At 43.3% G+C, this 15757-nt stretch overlaps 1 protein-coding gene and 1 long non-coding RNA gene across 8 annotated transcripts in view; one reads left to right on the top strand and one right to left on the bottom strand.

The window, feature by feature from the left end:
- The window catches only part of ENPP6 (ectonucleotide pyrophosphatase/phosphodiesterase 6), a 116820-nt gene that overhangs the window by 47539 nt on the left and 53524 nt on the right, over positions 1-15757 (top strand). For 6 of the 7 annotated variants that reach the window (XR_006216487.1, XR_006216488.1, XM_015535920.2 and 3 more), the window contains exon 2: positions 7014-7193. Coding sequence is in view for 5 of the 7 variants with exons in the window: in XM_015535920.2 (XP_015391406.2) it covers positions 7014-7193 (180 nt within the window). In the remaining 2 variants the exon portion in view is untranslated. Of the gene's footprint in view, positions 1-4661; positions 4780-7013; positions 7194-15757 lie in introns of those variants that run through there. The other variant, XM_042982957.1, reaches the window with a different exon arrangement.
- Positions 2755-4512, bottom strand: LOC122237839. The gene is made up of 2 exons (XR_006216492.1): positions 4097-4512; positions 2755-2919 (listed from the first exon to the last, which is right to left on the bottom strand). It is a non-coding gene; the product is annotated as an uncharacterized LOC122237839 (long non-coding RNA).

Below are 15757 nucleotides of genomic sequence, written 5' to 3'. Positions count from 1 at the left end.
CTGCAAATAGTAGAAGTTTTACTTTTTCCTTACCAGTTTGGATGCTTTTTATTTATTTTTGTTGCCTGATGGCTGTGGCTAGGATTTCCAGTATTATGTTGAATAAAAGTGGGGAGAGTGGACAGCCTTGTCTTGTTCCTGACCTTAGGGGAAAAACTCTCAGTGTTTTACCATTGAGTGTGATGTTAGCTGTGGCTCTTTCATATGTGGCCTTTATTATGTTGAGGTATGTTCCCTCTAAACCTACTTTGATGAGGCTTTTTATCATGTTTGGATGTTGTACTTTGTCAAATGCTTTTTCTGCATCTATTGAAATGCTCATAAGGTTCTTATCCTTTCTTTTATTAATGTTATGTATCACATGGACTGATTTGCAAATATTGAACCACCCTTGTATCCTCGGAATAAATCCCACTTGATAGTGGTGAATAATTTTTTTAATAAATTGTTGAGTTCGGTTTACTAATATTTTGTTGAGGATTTTGCATCTATGTTCATCAGAGATATTGGCCTGTAGTTCTCTTTTTTTGTAGTATCTTTATCTAGTTTGGGTATTAAAGAATGAATATAGAATGATTATGGAAGTGTTTCTTCCATTTCTATTTTTTGGAATAGTTTGAGAATAATAGGTATTAACTCTTCTTAAATGTTTGGTAGAATTAATCTGTGAAGCTAGCTGGTCCAGGACTTTTGTTTGTTGGGAGTTTTTTGATTACTGATTGCTGGTAATTTGTTCAAATTTTCTGTTTCTTCCTGATTCAGTTTTGGAAGGTTATATGTTTCAAGGAATTTATCCCTTTCTTTTAGGTTGTCCAATTTGTTGATTTATAGTTTTTATAATATTCTTTTATAATCCTTTGTATTTCTGTGGTATGGGTTATTCCTCCTCTTTCATTTCTGATTTTGTTTATTTGATTCCCCCCTCCCTTTTTTGATGAGTCTTGCTTAAGGCTTATCAATTTTGTTGATCTTTTTAAAGAACCAGCTCCTGATTTCATTAATCTCTTCTACTGATTATTTTAGTTTCTATTTCATCTATTTCTGCTCTAATCATTATTGTTTTCTTCCTTCTACTGGTTTTGGGTTTTGTTTGGTCTTCTTTTTCTAGCTCCTATAGATATAAATTAGGTTGTTTATTTGAGATTTTTCTTACTTCTTAAGGTAGACCTGTATTGCTATAAACTTCCCTCTTAGAACAGCTTTTGCTGCATTCCAAAGATTTTGGATCATTGTGTTTTCATTTCCATTTGTCTCCATGTATTTTTTGATTTTCTTTTTGATTTCTTGGTTGACCCATTCATTGTTTAGTAGAATGTTATTTAACCTCCCTGCATTTGTGTTCTTTCCAGAGTTTTTCTTGTGGTTGATTTCTAGTTTCATAGCATCGTGATTCAATCTTTCTGAATTTGTTGAGACTTGTTTTGTGGCCTAATCTGTGATCTGTTCTGGAGAATGTTCTATGTGCACTGGAAAAAAAAATATGTAGGGGCACCTGGGTGGCTCAGTTGGTTAAACGTCCAACTTCAGCTCAGGTCATGATCTCACAATTCGTGAGTTCAAGCCCCACATTGGGCTCTGTGCTGACAGCTCAGAGCCTGGAGCCTGCTTCGGATTTTGTGTCTCCCTCTCTCTCTGCTCCTCCCCTGCTTGCACTCTGTCACTGTCTCAAAACTGAATAAACCTTAAAAAAATTTTTTTAAATGTGTATTCTTCTGTTTTAGGATGAAATGTTCTGAATATATTTGTTAGATCCATCTGATCCGATGTGTCATTCAAAGCCACTGTTTCCTTGTTGATTTCCTATTTGGATGGTCCATCCATTGATGTGAGTGGGGTGTTGAAGTCCACTATTATTATTGTATTACTGTCAATTACTTTCTTTATGTTTATTATTAGCACTTTATATATTTGGGTCCTGCATTGTTGGGTGCATAAATATTTATAATTGTTATATCTTTTTGTTGGATTTTTTCCCTTCATGATTATATAGTGTCCTTCTTTGTTTCTTGTTGCAGTTTTTGTTTTAAAGTCCATTTTGACCATTTGGTATAAGTATTGCTACCTCAGCTCTTTTCACTTCCATTTCCTTGATAAATGCTTTTCCATCCCTTAACATTCAATCTGCATATGCCTTCAGGTCTTAAATGGATCTCTTGTAGGCAGAAAATAGATGGGTCTTGCATTTTTATCCATTTTGTCACCCCATGTCTTTTGACTGGAGCACTTAGTACATTTACATTCAAAGTAATATTGATAGGTATGTACTTTATTGCCATTTTGTTACTTGTCTTATGGTTGTTTCCATAGTTCTTCTCTGTTCCTTTCTTCTCTTGCTCTCTTCTCTCACAGTTTGTTGACTTTCTTTAGTGATATACTTGAATTCATTTCTCTTTGTTTTTGTGCATGGTCATTTTTATGGTCCTGCACTACCTTGCAAAGGGAGAATTACATATCTATATGTATCTATCACCATAATTATTATCATGCCCATTAGATAAGAAAATTGATAAGAAAATTGATGCCTCAGAGAGTCAAAGCTACTTGTCCAAAGTCATACAGATAGTAAATAGTAGAGTTTGAATTTACACCTATGCAATCTGCCTCCAAGACTTGCCCCCTTAACCATTATGCCACACTGTTGCCCCCACCAAGCTATGAGCCCTTCAAATACAGAGGCCATAATTTGTGATCTTTAAATGCCTGGCATGTAAACATTTGATGTGGCGTGAATGAAAAAAAAATGAAATAAGAAACTATAAAAGGAATTAACATTTACTGTTTGAAAATAATGAGAAAACATTAAGACTGCTTGAAGATGAAGTCGTAGCAACAACCTTATAGATGTCCTTCAGTTATAGATAAAATGGACAGATCCACAGCTATCTCATTTGATGTGAAGGCCAGCCATTTCTGGGATGTCTGGGAACATATAACAGGTGCAGAGGATTATTCGGGTATTTGCCAAGAAACTTCTGGTGATGGTCATTATGTCAGAACACACTTGACTGAGACTTTGAGGAATAAAAAATGAAGGTTTCCTATCCTGCTCCTTTCATACAACAGTTCTAGGTGTGGAAACTGTTCCACGAGTATCCTCTGAGACAGGCAGGCAGTAGACCCCATGTTTGCCACTGGCCTGAGTAGCCACTAGCTGCTCCCAGTTAAATGCAGCAGCTCTTAAACTGAGGTGACATCTATGGATGGGCTTCAAGAGTTCACAAGTCCTTCAGGTAGCAGGTTGATTGCCACATTTTGTGTTAATAAGTTTATAAACTTTTGGGTCTTAGAGATAAAGGAGGAGAAAAGAGAAAAACATTCAACTGTATTTGGAAATTTTTCTACCAGGAGCTGCCCTCATTTTCACAGTGAGTAATACACCTTCTGGAACAAATTTTAGAGCCCTACTTAGCTGTCACTTGGGATGAGCAGCAGTAGACCTTCTTTACACCATACCCGAAAACCACCTGAGATTTGAGATTTGTGGTTTGTGTCCATGTCAGGAAAGTTTCTGTTGAAGTCTTGAGGAAAGGGTCCAAATAATGAAACTATAGCAAAGCTCTGTTTGGAAAGCCCAAACCAGAGGAAAACCAAGGAGAGTTGCAGATGTATAAAAATAGATGTGGGTCAGACAGAAATATGGAGATGAGAGCTTGTGGGCTGCAGAAGCCAGTACATTGTGTTTTGTTCTGTTCTGTTTTTATAGCCACCACATTTGCCCAGGCAATGAAAACAAAAGAGCGAGAGAGAGACAGGGTAGGTAAGGAAACCAGCTTGAGTAAGAGCGGACTCATACTGTTACAAGCACAGACTGCCAGCCTTAATATATTCATGGGAAGAAAATCAGCTCATCTGGGAGAGAAGATTCAGAGCAGACATGAGATGGGAACATACAGCCTCCTGCTGACTTCCCAGAACAAAGGGATGCCCCTGGGGACTAGCACAGCATCTATGATTGAGCCTTTGAAGAATACACCTTCTCGTTTTAACTCAAGGCCCTAAATCCACCCAAAGAATAAAACCTACTTTCTAAACAGAGGTCCGAGGATAACCTCCTTGTTGAAAGATCTCCACTGTTAACAGAAACCCATTAACTCACGTAGGGAGAACTGCTGGTCCCCGGATCTTCCTTAGGTGCCCTTCACTCATAGGAAGTGAGCAAACACCTCTGTTCCAGCACATCACTCCCAGCCTTTGGAGAAATGTTGACTTCCATGGGTCCAAGTTTCCTTTAGAATGGATGAACCACTCTGGGCCAGCCTAGACCAACCAGTGTGCTAGATGGGAGCAGGAACCAAAGGCATCCTTGGGGTCCTTGTCTTAAAGATGCCTCCCTAAAGAATGCTTTAATTATAAAGTTATTGGAGCTCCCTTGAATGAGTGGGCACCACTGATTCGACTGGTGTGTAAAAGGAGTACCAAGGCTAATGCTACATCCCATGTAATGGGGAGGAGAGAATATCCAACATGAAAAAAGCTAAAGGACTCAGATAACCACAGGAAACAAGATATCATCATTTGAAAATTTGAAATATGCCAGAACTGTGTTACCTGCACACATAGATTCCGTCTCTCCTCAGTGAGGCGCTATACATGTTTCCAAAGAAACGTGTGTAAGAGGTAGAGAATTTAATGTAACAGACATTCTCTAGAAGAATGTTCTCTCTCTGTCTATCCATCTCTGTGTCTCTCCTGCACAGACACCTTCCACCATCCGTCACATGGCAGCTCTATAATCCACAGGAGGCTCCTTATAAATTTTTACCCGGAAAGCAAAAGAAGGCAAGAGAGTTTCCACCCTTTACGGTCTAGACGGTTGAATGAGAGTGTTAAAAAAAAAGAAAAATATTTTACCAAATGATATTGTGGCATTTCTGAGATATACGATAGAGGTTATAAGTACTTTTAAACATTATTTTTTTGTTGCTTCATCCTTCTCTGCAAGTAACACCTAGTGGAAACTGAATCACATGAGGCCCCTGCTTAGATTCGGGTTTCAGGCATTTCTTCTAAAATAGTCAAAACAGTTCCAAACAAAAGCAGAGATTCCTACACCCCTCCCACTTGGTACCTGTCCCCATTATTCCCATACCTGATATCCCTAGCTTTCGCAGCCCTTTCCTGTGATTCATCTAGAAACTTCTCTTGGTTTCCTGACTTCAGTAACACTTTTGACACCCCTTTCCAATTTTGCACCCTTGCTCAGTGTCTGTGACACCAGCTCCAGATGAGATACCCCTGCCCTTAGGAGGGCATTAGAGGACATCTACAGGGGAAGACCAGAAAGGACACACTTCCCAATGAATATTGTCACGATTATCTTGCCTTGTGAAAAGGATAAGTGGGCATTAGTAGGATAATAAAAAATGTTTTAGGTACAGGATGCAAGTTTTGGGTGAAGAAAGCAGGTAAGAAATTATACTCGTGAGAGGGTTTCTCTTGATATTATTAAACTTTGATACACTAAAAACAAAAAAAGTAACGTGGTTAACCGATAATGCTCCTACTTTTAATGAGTTAGAACATACTAGGAATTATCCTCAGCAAAAGAGTGGGTGAGAATCCTTATGAGTCTTAAGTTGGCAGTTTGGTCCCCTTCTTAGTCCGGGCCCAAGGAAGCCTGTCTCTTTTATGCAAAAGGACCTCTGTTGAGTATTACATACAAGGCATTGGAGGATGGGGACCACATGAATTTATTTTGAATGTCTAAGCTTATCACAATGCAGAGCCCATAGGAACCCTGACTAAATGTTAGTTGAAGGAATAACTAACCGTTGGAGAAATTGCTTAACCACTGGAGAAATCTTAACCATTGGAGAAGTTGCTCAAAGTTTTTTACTTTATTTTTTAATTTTATCAGTCCACATGTGAAAGTTTTGGTCAGGGTCAAAAATCTAACTCTGTAGCCTTGGGTAAAAACCATTTTGTCTGGATCTCTGGGCTTTAAATTCAAAGCATGATTTGTAGAAGGCCTGGGTTTCTGTGATGAAGTAAAAGGTTTTCCTTTATAATATTTTGGGTCTCCAAATTTTCAAAATTGTATTTTATGGTTGCTCCTTGCTTTCATTCAAAAACAGTGTGTGTGTGTGTGTGTGTGTGTGTGTGTGTGTGTGTGTGTGGTGGGGTGGGGTGGGGTGGGGTAGGGGTGCTCGGGAAGAAAGAACAACAGCAAACAAACAAAAAAATCCACTTGGATTAAGCGTAGTTAGTGAGCTCGGTGAAGCATATTTCATCGTGATGCCAAATGACGCTCCTGAAATTGCAGCAGTTTCTGATGCACTTGCCAATGTTTGTGTTATTTTTACTTTAAAGATGTAGCAGATTGCTCCAAAATAAATAATTTAAGCCTAACGTTTCAAAAGAGTCCAAGCGCTTGCGTCTTTCACTTCTGGCTTCTCTTCTGGGACTAAGCCGTGCCCAACAGAAGCAATCCTCATTTCTATATAACACTCCATTTGGAGGGTTGTTTTCTTGCTTTGTTTTCCAAAGTTGAATCTATTTTTCACCATTCTGTTCCAAATGTCGTAGATCCTATCAGTGCTCTGTGCTGAAGCGATAACTCCTCTTATCCAGGGAAACAAGGGAATAAACCCCCCAGCATCTAGATTCGTGACTGTGTGGGAGCAGAGCTTCGGAGGGGTGCTCTGGGGTGAAAAGCTAATCCAAGCCCTATGGGAATCTACAATTTTCATACTGATTCATATTTAGATTTCAAGCTGTGAACAATGGGTCAATTTGTGCACACAGTGTCCTCAGTGTAATTTAAAATAGCTTGGCAAGTTAACTTCACAAAAAATGAACCCATCCTCAATTATTAGACTACTCATTGGATTGTCCTTGTGGTACAGTCTAAGAGAGAAGAAATATCTATGATGAAAAAATCAAAAGAAAATCTTCATGCTGTTCTGTACTTAACTAAATGTGCATGAATGGCTTTTATAAACAGAAAAGAGAAAATGGCTTTTATAAAAAGACCAGAACAATAAACTGACAGCCTTGTGTTCTCATTAACATAGGCCGCCATTGTGAGGTCCATCAGATGATTGGAAACTACATGTGGGACCCCAACACCAACAAGTCATTTGACATTGGTGTCAACAGAGACAGCCTGATGCCTCTCTGGTGGAATGGATCAGAACCTCTGTGGGTCACTCTGACCAAGGCCAAAAGGAAGGTCTACATGTACTACTGGCCAGGTGAGTGTGTTGGCCTCCAGGCCCCTCTAGCCTTCCAAATCTCAAACACCATGGAGTCTCTGAAGACAAACGACGTAATTGTCATGTTCTAAGACCAAGCCAAGGTTTGGAAAGTGGGAACACTACAAGAAATATGTTTTATGGGCATGGTTTTTAAACTTTTGTTTTGAGCTCTCTAGCATTGGACCAGACACCACGCCATTTCCTGATTTCCTTGGTTCAGCAGTACTGCTGCAGTATATCCTGCTTTTTCATGTGCAAAATTGTGGATATACAAAAGAGGTAAATTAGGTGTTGCTTCTCTGCTTTACAAAAGAATCTGGCATACTGTTTCTATGGATTTTGAGCTCCCCTACAATGCTGAAAACAGGACTCAAAGCTCTTCCAACTTTTGGGTACTATAGTAAATGAAGTCTCTCTGCATTTATATTCCTCCTGTACATAGTAGATCAATGAGAAACTAAATTACTTTACTTACTGCAGTGAGGTAAGTCATTGTGCAAACTACCCTGACTCCTGTGAGAAGTCTTCAGAATACTCTTGTCTTGGCAGTCAAAACCCTTTCACTACGGATGAGAGGATTCAGTGATAATAAAATAATCAACTTACAGGTGTCTTCCCATTGGTGGGATTCGTTCTTTAGGTGAGTGGGCAAATAGACCTTCCTATGTATGTGGCTGTAGATGCTTTTTTTTCCCGAATTCTTAATGGTGTTACACTGCTGATTGCCATCATGGAAGAAGATATCAGGGGAGGCCTGGAAGAAATAAAGGGATTAATGGGGAGAGACAGCTAGGGGAGCTCACTGGCAGCAGCCTGATAAAACTGTGAGAGCACGGTGGGTTGTGGGAGACCATGGCAGGTGGAGGTGGGGGAGGACGGAGAGAAGGATGAGTAAGCCGAGGCTGAACCGCAGATGGCCCACATTGAGGGCGTGGGCCTTCAGCAGGAGTTTGGAGAACGCTGGTTGGAGGTGGTCACATGGAGAGCTGCTCGGGGCACTCAAGACTGTGCCAACTCTTAGAGGAGCATAGCACACAGACAGATGGAGACTGTGGAAAGCAGACCCACAGCCGAGCTGGGGTAAGCGCCCGGAAAGCTGCCACAGAGCAGAGACTAGCATCCGTAGGTGAGCCCGTGAAGGCCAGAGCAGACCGCATGAATCCAAACTGGGCATGAGAACCGGTATACACAGGATGGCTCTGCTGGCAGATGGAATTTCAGGGGAGTACTGGAGTTTCTTCAGAAGACACCTGGGATTCTGCCCATAGCAGCTACTCAGCTGACACGAGAAGAAGCTTTCAAGCAAGGGAAGGGTTTACGAGGACTTTATTACCTTAAATGGAGACCCAGCTTTTCTCAGAGTTGGACATGAGATGAAGGAAAGAAGTCAGTGCCTCAGCCAAGCTAATCAGAGTTGCTAGAGGATCCAAGCTCACGGGTCAGTCCAATGTGATGAGGTCTCAAGCCAGAAGACGCACTTTGAGGTCATTCTTGGAAATAATTATCAACAAATAAAAGGGCCCACATGCATAGGCCTAGGAGAGGGAACAGACTGGGCATGCAGCCTTAGGGGCCACCTTCCACAATCTAAGGACAATCAAGATACATGTCGCGCCACTGCCGGAAGGGCCATCTTCCATGGTACCTGGTTAATTTAACTTCCTATGTCTTGGAACTTGAGCTTTTCATATGCTCTGAAGAGCACATCCCGCATAATCTCTCCCCAGCCCCTCCACACGGTGGCCTTTCAGGTAGCCATGTCTGGCAATGCACATGAAGATGGGGACATGTCCTGAAGGGAGACAGGACCTCTCTCTGCAGCCTTGAAGAGCATTATTCTCATCCTGGGGAATCTGGCCCCTTCATGCTAATAAACAACTTGAAGTTGTATATCCCTGAATATCAAAAAAAAAAAAAAATCTCAAAGCTAACTTGCACGTAAAACGTCGTGTTGCTCCTTCAAAACAGCTCCTTAAGGGCAAGAAAGGGCCAATCACTTCCTTTGATTCATGGTTCAACAGCTAATATGATGTGACAAATATGCCTTAAGATCAGTTTATAGTGTTAACTATTAGGAGGAAAGAAGCTAAAAAGAAAGGCTCCTAGAATTTTCTCAGCAACCCAAATGAAGATTAGCTAAAGATATAGCCGTGTCGAAGCCTTGACAGAAATTGGATGTAAAGTCTCTTGTTTTTCAGACACTGTCCGGTCCTTCTAAGCCGGAAACCCAAATAAAGGCTCTCTGAGAGCTAGGTGTTTCTGAAGGGCTCTTTCTCGCACCCTCCATTCTTCCCGGCCGACCGCCGAGGGATTAATGGTCACTGCCATCATTTCTCCCTCCACCTTGGTCCTCTCCAGCCCCTCCACAGCTAATAGCCCCATGAGTGTTCATTTGTCTCTGCGAGATTAAGTGAAGTGCAATGGCGTTTCTTCTAAACGTGACTTGATTTTATTTTTCTTCTCAAATCCTCCTCTTCCTTCTCCACTTCCCACAGGACATTGTACAGACCTCTGGATGAGGCCTGGAAAATCTTCATGCCTCCAGTGAGCTGTGTTGTGACACTTTGAGTCTCTCCATGAAGTCAATATTTAGAAGAGCAATTTAGAAATGGCAGCAGTTCAAGCTTTCCTGTCAGGTAGATAAAGCAGCAGACGGAAAAATTCATCAGTGATGAAGAGTCCAAAATAGCCCACCTCAAGTCTCAAAGGAATTTAATATTGTAAACAGACCCTTTATTGCCCCACCCAGTGATGCCATTGAGTTGTGCAGGGAGAAGTGCACCATGGGAAATGATCCCGGGCCCTAAATCAAACATCTCTTTGGGAAGCCCAAAGAGATCATCCAGGAACTGCATAGCTGGGGCCTAGTAATGTTCTGGAAAGGACAGGAGCTGAGCATGTGTCGTTCACTAACTGTATCCCCTACTCCATCCCTCTAGTTTGAGATCAAAGAAATTTTATTGGGGGAAAAGGAAGAGGCTCCAATAGTCACTTCATATTAAGGGGAACCCAAAGCAGAGAAGGATTGAGGAGGAGGAGAAATGAGGTGAAAATGGCAGGATAAGTAAGATACCGTATGGAAACTGAGTTTGAGCTCCTTGGACAGTCAGTGCTGCCATACGTAGTGGCAGTGGTTTTGAAGTTTGTTCTTATGGCTCTCATGAAATACAAAAAAGGAACAAAAATTAGCAACTTTTTAGGAGTCTATGGCTAAGACTCTTTGGAGTGTTTGAAGACTCTAAGCTCTACGTCATTTATCATGCGTTTTGCAGTGTTAACTCCCTACGGTCAAGCACTCATGGGGACTTGAGAGCAATCATTCATATGGCCCTGGGCAGTGTTGGGTGTAGGTCTGGGCTCTTCCTGTCCTGTACAGGTGTTCAGATAAACAGAGTACCTTCTGTGTGGGGAAGGACACATTTCCACCTGGCCTTCCCTTCCCTACTTGCCAAAGGTGGGCTGCGTGGGGGCTTTATGGGTGGGTATCTGACTCAGCTCCTGTTGACTTTCAGTTGTTACAAGCAAGGCGATTTCATCTGCAGGGGTAAAGAGACCCGTATCGACTATGGATGGAGGATTGGGGATTATTCACAGCATCTTTCCCTTTCCTGTTGGGCTGAACTTAGATACGTACATGGCACAGGGAAAATTAGGGGCCCAGCATCAATTCTACAAATGTGTGAGTTAACATTATATATGGCTCAGTTCTTTGACTCTATGAACAGGACTCCAAATTACTGGATAAAAACTGAATTTTTTTTTCAGAAAATACTTGACATTTAAATGCAAGGGATTCAGAGTCTCACTAAATTTTCCAATAATATCACCAATTTGGCATTACACTTTAAGATGTATGTAAGTTTGGAACCCAGAGAGGCCTTAGTATGTAGTTTGCTGATTCCTACACTTGTAAATCAAGACCACATTAGGAAAATGACCAAAACTATGGATCCCCTTTGCAGAAAAACACACCCGTGCATACCACACTGATAATTTTGTGCTCATGCAACCCAAGTGACAATGATAAGAACTGGTAAGTGGTCTTTGACATAGCAACACGTGCACATCTAATCTATATCTAATTGATTTGATTTTTTTCATGTGATAGAAACATATGTTAACCATTACCACAGTACCAAGTGAAATCTGGGGCCCTGTAATTAATCTTGTCTGGCCAGGGCGGGCTTGGGTCACAATCCCGTAAGGCTCTTCGGGTTGAATTCACCTTGAGTCATTTCCTTTGTCTGTCGTAACTTTGGTAAGGTCTGCATCACTGATGTTTCTGTCTGTGTCAGCAAGAAAAAGATTACGAATTCTCATTTCAAGTCGGAGGTTGTCTTAAGAAGTGATCTTCAAAAGCATCCTGCAGGGTTCCTAGGCGTCAACCACTTCTGCTGCAGAGAAACTGAAGAGGTGGTGTCTCTCTGGACCGCTGCCCGCAGGAGCAATTCCTCCAGTTCTCATAGCTGTCCAGCCGCATCCAGTCTCCTTCTGCAGGCTGGCGTCTCGGCCAAAAGGGCTCGTAGTTTCTCAGCAGCATCCATTATGGTAATTAGAGAGCCTGAAAGAGACATCCAGGGATGAACTTCTATTCATCACAAGTCGTGGCAAATCTGCTTCTTCATAAAACATCTTAAAAGGGTGTGACTCCAGGCCCTGGAATCAGCTCTTAGGAGACAACTATGAGGAAAACCAGATACAGGCTCTCCTTACTCCATCCTCCCCTCCCTCCAAGAACTCACCGTCCCGTGGAGGAGACAGATGATAATCTTATACTTGGCCAAGTAAATGCGTATAAAAACCCACTTGTTAAAAGCGTAATAGTGAAGAGTGTATTGCACTGTGACATCATCTAATAAGAGAGGGTGACACCTTGGGTAAGTTGGGGGATCGATGGGAAGGAGCATGCAGGCTGCGGGAGCAGCAGTGTGAAGGTCTAGAAGGGACGGGAGAAGCGTGGCAGGCCCAAGAAATGGACAGGGAGGATGGGTGTGCCGTGGATGAGGTGGAGAGAAGGCTAGGCCAGGCCCGCTTCTATGGGCCAGGCTGGAGAATTTATTCCCACCCTGAGAGGAATAAGAAGGCACTGGAAGGCTTTAAGGAGGAAGGCAGCAGTGTCATCCTTGCATTCTGACAAGACCACTCTGCCTGCTACGTGGAGAATGGAATGTGGCACCCAGAGTGGATGGAATAGTCTGGAAGCTATTGTGTGGACCTCGGAAGGAGGTGAGAATACCTTGGGCTAGCGTTACAGAGGTGGTGAGAAATGGGATGCCTGGGGACACATTTAGGAATTAAAATCACCAGGACCCGGTGATGAATTGGACTCGGGATTGAGCAGTGACAGGCATGACCCCTGCTTCTGGCTAACAGAACTGTAGGGATGGCAAGTCTTCACTTCAATGGGGGAAACTGAAGGAGCAGTGATTTGGGGGCAGAGGCCTTGGGTTGACGCTGAGACATGTGCAGTGGGCACATCTAGAGCTCAGGGAAGAGAAGCTGGAGGCACAGAGGTGTGGTTCGGGGTGGAGGCATCAGGGGTCATTGACGCTGTGGGCCTTCTGGAAGCTTACCCAGGGAGAGAGCAGGGTGAGGAGAGGAGAGGGTCCCAGACACAGCCTTGAGGAAGTTAATGATAAAATGGAGGTGGGCCTGAAAAATAAACAAAGGAGTAGCTTGAGAAGCAAGAGAAAAAACAGGAGTTGTGAAATGTCTAATAAAGAACAGTGAGGGGGCCCGGTCAGGCATCGGACTTTGGCTCAGGTCATGATCTCGTGGTTCGTGAGTTCGAGTTCCTCATTGGCCTCGCTGCTGTCAGCACAGAGCGCACTTCGGATCCTCTGTCCCCCTCTGTCTGCCCCTTCCCCCTTGCACACTCTCTCTCAAAAAGAAATCTTAAAAAAAAAAAAAGAAAGAAAAAGAATGGTGATATTCCTTTTAAAAGGTGCCTAATAAGGGACTTGATCTCGTCTGAGAAGGCAGGGAAAGGTGTCACTGAGCGAGTGACTCCAGCTGAAATCTGTTGGCACATGGAATACAATGGCTTCAAGATGGGAATGGCCATCGTCGGTGCTCACTTTGGAGGCATGATAAGTGGCCTGCAAAGAGAGCATCCAGGTTTATTATCGGGGATGTCCCTGGCAAGCTCTGGACTCTGAAGAGTTTAATCTCCTTTAACATTTTCTGATTTAGACTAATAATAATAATGACTAATAATGCAAGGTGTTCTTTAATTTCTATCTACTGTGAGAGAGTCCTGATCTCAATAGTGACGATGATTTTACGATTATGATACTTCATCTGGAATTGGTTTTGAAGAAAACAAAACATACAAATAATAAAATTTGCCACGAGTTTTCCCACAAAGACAATTTTCAGTTAAACAGGAAAAGAGTTATGAAAAAAAAAAAGCCCAACACCTCTTTTTTCTGGTTAGTGGCTGCTTCGAATGCCATTGAGGAGTTGGTACGTTCTAATGAGAAATGGGGCCTATTTCCTCGGGTTGGAAGGCAGACAGGAAGTCGGTAGTTACCATACACCAGGGATGTTGGGATTATAATAGACGTAGGGTATTGAATGATCACGTAGGCCAGATCTCTAGGAGCATTTGAGGCAGAGGAAAGGATTGCATGCTGTGGTTCAAAGGCAAAGCAAGCAAGGGCATGTCGTCCTTGCAGATCTGCAGAGCAGAACAAGGTTGCAGCTGATTGACTAAGGTGGGTGTGAAGAGGTAGAAAACCAGCACTGGCCAGATCTTTAAGTACCTTATATGCTATGTAAGGCAATTTGAGTCTAAGGGACTATTAATAAGTTAGGATCAATGGCAGACAGATAAGCCCCCAAGTGTCAGTGGCTTAACCCAGTAGTTTACTCTTTGCCCACAGAAAGTCCACAATGAGTGTTCCTGATCAGCCATTGACTCACCAAATAACCATGCAGACACTGCCGGGGACTGAAATATGACACCCCCCCCCCCATTTTGTATCTTGGATACAATCCCCAGTGTGATGGTATTTGGGGGTGGGACCTTGGGGAGGCAATTAGGTTTAGCTGAAGTCATGAGGATAGGGTTTCCGTGCTGGGGTTAGTGCCCTTACAGGAAGAAGAAGAGACCAGGGCCTCTCTCAGCCACACAGTAAGAAGGTGACCATGTACAAACCAGGAGGAGGTGCCTCACCAGACACCAAATCTCCTAACACCTCGATCTTGAAGTTCCCATCTCCAGGAACTATGAGAAAACGTTTGTTGGCTAAACCACCCAGTCAATGGTATTTTGTTACATCAGCCCAAATGCACTAAAGCAGAAAGGAAGAGGGAAGATGAAAAAGACGATCAGGAAGAAAAGAAACATGAGAGACAGACATTACCCCAACATTTGTTAGACCAAGTGAGGAGGCAAACAGGCCAGAAGGCAAGCCTTCAGATTAACTGCAAATCAGAACAAGGGCGAGGGATTTTCAGGGCTCCCGTTGCTGCCGTCATTGGGACTTGTGAAGTGCGGGCGCTCATCCTCAGAGCACTTACCCTCCTTCTCCCGGGGGCTCAGGGCTGCCCGCCATACTCCACCTGGCCTGGCCTCCCAAGCGACACACCAGCCTCAAGGCTCCCTAAGCCTTCTCTGACTCACCCTGTGTCCCACCTGTCAGTGTCCCTGCTGCCAGCTGATCCCATCCAGAGATTTCAATGAAGGCTAATGATGGGGCATCTCAAGGCAGACAGCATTTTATTCTAACATCCCCCGGTGCCTTGCTAATTTGAAGCAATGACTAATATGGGAATTGTAGCCTACAGGCTAGGAGCCAGTGAGGAAGAAAGTTTTGTTCTGTGGGATCAGAATTGCTGACCTCTCTCCGGGCTGATTTTGGCATTCTGCCAGCTCCAGAGCTTGTTCAGGGTCAAGGTTAATTCCCGCTGAGAGCTCCTTCTGGCCCAGAGCTGATGCTGGCACATCAGGAGGCTCAGAAGCTCTGCAGGGCCTCACCACCTCTGTTTGCTTTCTGTATTAGTCTGGGCGCCGAACTCCCATCTCAGGCTGTCTGGGCAGGCTTGGCCTCCCTGGGGGTGGGGGGGTGGGGTGGGGAGAGCCTTCTTCCTGCCACGGTCTCATTAGAGAACTTGAGGGGAAAAGCTGCCTCCCCTCCCATTCAGGGCGATGTCTGGGTCCAGGTTCTTTCCACATTTAGTTCTTTCCACGCTCACCCGAAACACCAGCACCAGTGACCCTCTCTGCTCCCTGTTTGCATCCTCCTTTCCTGCACGTTAAGAGGCAAATTTATTGTTTTTAAGTTTATTTATGTATCTTGAGAACAAGAGCAAGCGTGTACAAGTAGAAGAGGGGCAGAGGAAGAGAGAGAATCCCAAGGAGGCTCCGTGCTCAGTTTAGAGCCCACAAAGGGCTGGATCCCATGGCTCTGGGATCATGACCTGAGCCAAAATCAAGAGTTGGATGCTTAACTGAGTGAGCCATCCAGTTCCCCAGAGGTAAATTTATTTTGTAAGTTTCTGCCCTTGTTTCTCCCTCCTTAGGAGAGATTCTTCCCTCTGGATACAGGTAAGAATCA

Source organism: Panthera tigris, chromosome B1 (assembly GCF_018350195.1).
Source record: "Panthera tigris isolate Pti1 chromosome B1, P.tigris_Pti1_mat1.1, whole genome shotgun sequence".
Taxonomy (NCBI): Eukaryota; Metazoa; Chordata; class Mammalia; order Carnivora; family Felidae; genus Panthera; species Panthera tigris.
The sequence above is the reverse complement of the archived record's forward strand: the minus strand, read 5'-3'. Positions and strand labels throughout refer to the sequence as shown.